The sequence below is a fragment of the Sardina pilchardus genome, chromosome 22, assembly GCF_963854185.1.
Source record: "Sardina pilchardus chromosome 22, fSarPil1.1, whole genome shotgun sequence".
Lineage (NCBI taxonomy): Eukaryota > Metazoa > Chordata > Actinopteri > Clupeiformes > Clupeidae > Sardina > Sardina pilchardus.
Window position 1 is genome coordinate 2,470,283 of NC_085015.1, and position 5,000 is coordinate 2,475,282.

Consider the following 5,000-nt stretch of genomic DNA (forward strand, 5'->3'; position numbering starts at 1 on the left):
GTATCAAAATAGTAGTCCCCCTACCATCCCCATTCAAAAAGCCATTTCACCCGAAAACCACAACATCGACAAGCTTAGAAGTGGCGCTTGGGACATACAGTAATTATGCTTTTAAATGCACGTTTGATTCATCTACTGTACATTCACAAAAACACCCTAGGAGGCATTTTGGCGAGAGTTATCCTTAGACATGCATAACGTATTGATTTATTCATTTGGCGAGAGTCATCCTTAGACATACGTAACATATGTTTATTCATTTGGCGAGAGTTAACTTCTCTGTGTGTGTGTGTGTGTGTGTGTGTGTGTGTCCAGGTGCCTTAACCCAGGCCATCCTTAACTTCTCTGTGTGTGTGTGTGTGTGTGTGTGTGTGTGTGTGTGTGTGTGTGTGTGTGCAGGTGCCTTAACCCGGGCCATCCGTAACTTCTGTGTGTGTGTGTGGGTGTGTGTGTGTGTAGGTGCCTTATCCCAGGCCATCCGTACAGTAACTTCTCTGTGTGTGTGTGTGTGTGTGTGTGTGTGTGCAGGTGCCTTAACCCAGGCCATCCGTAACTTTGCCAAGAGCCTGGACAGCTGGCTGACTAACGCCATGATGAACGTGCCCGAGGAGATGGTCCGCATCAAGGTCTGATGTCACTTCCTGCTCACTCTACTTCATGTGCTTATATCTATTTGGAGTGTGTGTGTGTGTGTGTGTGTCTGTGTTGCTGTCTGTGCCTCCCCCCTTAGGTGATGTGTGCAGGTGTGTGTTTGTGTGTGTATGTGTGTGTGTGTACTGTCTGTGTTGCTGTGTCTCCCCCCTCAGGTGCATGTGTGTGTGTGTGTGTGTGTGTAATGTCTACGCTGTCTCCCCCTGCAGGTGACGTGTGCAGGTGTGTGTGTGTGGTGTGTGTGTGTGTGTGTGTGTGTGTGTGTGTGTGTGTGTGTGTGTGTGTGTGTGTGTGTGTAATGTCTGTGCTGTATGTCTCCCCCTGCAGGTGACGTGTGCAGGTGTGTGTGTGTGTGGTGTGTGTGTAATGTCTGTGCTGTATGTCTCCCCCTGCAGGTGATGTGTGCAGGTGTGTATGTGTGTGTGTGTAATATATGTGTGTGTGTGTGTGTGTGTGTATGTGTGTGTGTGTGTGTGTGTGTGTGTGTGTGTGTAATATCTTTGAGTGTGTGTGTGTGTGTGTGTGTGTGTGTGTGTGTGTGTGTGTGTGTAATATCTGTATGTGTGTGTGTGTGTGTGTGTGTGTGTGTATGTGTGTGTGTGTGTGTGTGTGTGTGTGTGTGTGTGTGTGTAATATGTGTGCTGTATGTCTCCCCCTGCAGGTGACGTGTGCAGGTGCGTTTGCCCAGACGCTGCGCAGGTACACGTCTCTGAATCACCTGGCACAAGCGGCCCGCGCAGTCCTGCAGAACACGGCCCAGATCAACCAGATGCTCTCGGACCTCAACCGCGTCGACTTCGCCAACGTGCAGGTACACACACACACACACACACACACACACACACACACACACACACACACACACACACACACACATACACACATACACACACACACACACACACACACACACACACACACACACACACACACACACCGCCCAGATCAACCAGATGCTCTCCGACCTCAACTGCGTCGACTTCGCCAACGTGCAGGTACGCCTGTGTATGTGTGTGTGTGTGTGTGTGTGTGTGTGTGTGTGTGTGCTGGAGCAGGCCTCCTGGTGTGTCGTTGTGAGGACCGTGTGGTGCAGCGGCTGGAGCAGGACTTTAAGCTTACTCTGTGTGTGTGTGTGTGTGTGTGTGTGTGTGTGTGTGTGTGTGTGTGTGTGTGTGTGTGTGTGTGTGTGCAGGAGCAGGCCTCGTGGGTGTGTCGTTGTGAGGACCGTGTGGTGCAGGGGTTGGAGCAGGACTTTAAGCTCACTCTGTGTGTGTGTGTGTGTGTGTGTGTGTGTGTGTGTGTGTGTGTGTGTGTGTGTGTGTGTGCAGGAGCAGGCCTCGTGGGTGTGTCGTTGTGAGGACCGTGTTGTCCAGCGGCTGGAGCAGGACTTTAAGCTCACTCTGTGTGTGTGTGTGTGTGTGTGTGTGTGTGTGTGTGTGTGTGTGCAGGAGCAGGCCTCGTGGGTGTGTCGTTGTGAGGACCGTGTGGTGCAGCGGTTGGAGCAGGACTTCAAGTTGACTCTACAGCAGCAGAACTCTCTGGAGCAGTGGGCTGCCTGGCTGGAGGGTGTTGTCTCCCAGGTCCTAAAGCCCTACCAGTCCACGGCGGCCTTCCCCAAAGCAGCCAAACTGTTCCTGCTCAAGTGGTCGTTCTACAGGTGAGGGCAACTTGAACACAGCTATTCTACGTACTGAAAATATTTACATTCTTGATGCATCGTTTCAGTGTGTTGTCGTCAGTGTGCTAATGTTATTAATTAGTCGTTTGGTCTATAAATATCGATCCGTGATCCGTGTGGATCCCAAAGTCAAATTCAGAGTACTACTTTTGATTCAGTTAATATGTCCATTATTTCTCTGATTAATTAGTAGTCGTTTGGTCTATTAAATGTCGATGTGTGAACCATGATCCAGCTAGGATCCTGATGAGAGTGCGGAAACATGAGCACATTACTTACCCCCATCCTCCACTCACTCCACTGGCTTCCGGTCTCCAGCAGGATTGAGTACAAGATATCCCTCCTCACTCACCAATGCATTCATGGTCATGCCCCCCCCTACCTCAAAGAAATAATCAACCCACAAAACACAACACGCCCCCTCCGCTCCACTCACTCAAACCTCCTCCACATACCCAGAACCAGACTCAGGACCATGGGAGACAGGGCTTTCTGTGCTGCTGCCCCGCGTCTATGGAATGCCCTCCCTGACACCTTGAGGGCACCACAATCCATTGACTGTTTTAAAAAAGACCTAAAGACATTTCTTTTTAGCAAAGCTTTTGGTCCCTTTTAGATGTTCTTAAACCTTTTTCTTTTTCCTCTTTTTTGTTTTCTTTTTAATGAAATTGCTCATCTTATTTTTGTTTTTAACCTGTAGCACTTTGAGATATCTGATGTAAAGTGCATTATAAATAAAATGTATTATTATTATTATTATTATGATCCGTACCGATCCCAAATCCCGAGATGGCATCCTCAGCTGTCTTCATGTGTCAGCTCACTAAACACATTCACTTTTCACTCGAGAATTAAAGAAACCAGAAAGAATTTTTACGTACTTCTTTGGGGAGAATTTTTACGTACTTCTACAAGTACGAGTATTTACATTTGTGTACTTGCCGATACGGATATTTCTAACACATAATAAGTAGCAATAACTAGTGTTTGTATGCTACTAGTGTGAAGTACTGAATTACACTAACACACCAGCGACACACAGCAACAACTAGGCTACACTCAACTAAATTGAGTTTAAGCAGAAACCCATACGTGTATAGCTGCATAGATGCAGAGCAGACTCATGAATGTAGCTAGTTGTATGTTTTTCGAGTGCAAGTGAAATAAGCGTTGCGAGTGAGTTGGCTTCATGAAAGCATGGCGGCAGCTTCTTGAGAGCAGCAGCTAAGCTGCTATGATTTAGGGACCCTGTGTAGTCAGGTGCTATCAGTGGGTGGTATCAGTTGGTGGTGTGAGTGGGTGCTATCAGTGGGTGCTATCGGGGAATTTTTACAAGTACAAGTATAGGCCCAGTATCGGCCCGATCCCCGATGCCATCCTTAACTCAAACCTATTGAGTAGTCGGTGACAGTATCGGGCCGTCCTTAACTCAGACCTATATAGTCGATGACTAATGGACGAGTAGATTCATTGTGTAGCACCAGAGCAGAGCCAGAACAATATTCCAAACTCACTTTCTCCGTCTGTCTCTCTTTCTCTGTCTCACTCTCTCCATCTCTCTCTCCCTTTCTCTCTCCCTCCATCTCTTTTTTCTCTCTCTCTCTCTCCATCCATCGCTTCCTCTCTCAGTTCGATGGTGATCCGAGATCTGACTCTGCGCAGTGCTGCTAGTTTCGGCTCCTTCCACCTGATCCGCCTGCTCTACGACGAGTACATGTACTACCTGATAGAACACCGTGTGGCACAGGCCAAAGGAGAGACCCCCATCGCTGTGATGGGAGAGGTAACACACACACACACACACACACACACACACACACACACACACACACACACACACACACACACACACACACACACACACACACACACACATGTACTACCTGATAGAGCACCGTGTGGCACAGGCCAAAGGAGAGACCCCCATCGCTGTGATGGGAGAGGTAACACACACACACACACACACACACACACACACACACACACACACATGTACTACCTGATAGAGCACCGTGTGGCACAGGCCAAAGGAGAGACCCCCATCGCTGTGATGGGAGAGGTAACACACACACACACACACACACACACACACACACACACACACACACACACACACACACATGTACTACCTGATAGAGCACCGTGTGGCACAGGCCAAAGGAGAGACCCCCATCGCTGTGATGGGAGAGGTAACACACACACACACACACACACACACACACACACACACACACACACACACACACACACACACACACACACACACATGTACTACCTGATAGAGCACCGTGTGGCACAGGCCAAAGGAGAGACCCCCATCGCTGTGATGGGAGAGGTAACACACACACACACACACACACACACACACACACACACACACACACACACACACACACATGTACTACCTGATAGAGCACCGTGTGGCACAGGCCAAAGGAGAGACCCCCATCGCTGTGATGGGAGAGGTAACACACACACACACACACACACACACACACACACACACACACACACACACACACACACACACACGTACTACCTGATAGAGCACCGTGTGGCACAGGCCAAAGGAGAGACCCCCATCGCTGTGATGGGAGAGGTAACACACACACACACACACACACACACACACACACACACACACACACACACACACACACACACACACACA

The 5,000-nt window shown here is 49.0% G+C and overlaps 2 protein-coding genes across 5 annotated transcripts in view; one reads left to right on the forward strand and one right to left on the reverse strand.

Annotated features, from left to right (window-relative positions):
• LOC134070504 (5-hydroxytryptamine receptor 3A-like) overlaps window positions 1–5,000 on the reverse strand; it is a 91,060-nt gene that overhangs the window by 51,048 nt on the left and 35,012 nt on the right. The window lies entirely within an intron of this gene.
• Window positions 1–5,000, forward strand: part of rfx1a (regulatory factor X, 1a (influences HLA class II expression)) — a 38,029-nt gene that overhangs the window by 29,300 nt on the left and 3,729 nt on the right. For 3 of the 4 annotated variants that reach the window (XM_062526385.1, XM_062526389.1, XM_062526386.1), the window contains exons 13-16: window positions 529–626; window positions 1,313–1,462; window positions 2,100–2,308; window positions 3,959–4,112. In XM_062526385.1, the coding sequence (XP_062382369.1) occupies window positions 529–626; window positions 1,313–1,462; window positions 2,100–2,308; window positions 3,959–4,112 (611 nt within the window). The other variant, XM_062526390.1, reaches the window with a different exon arrangement.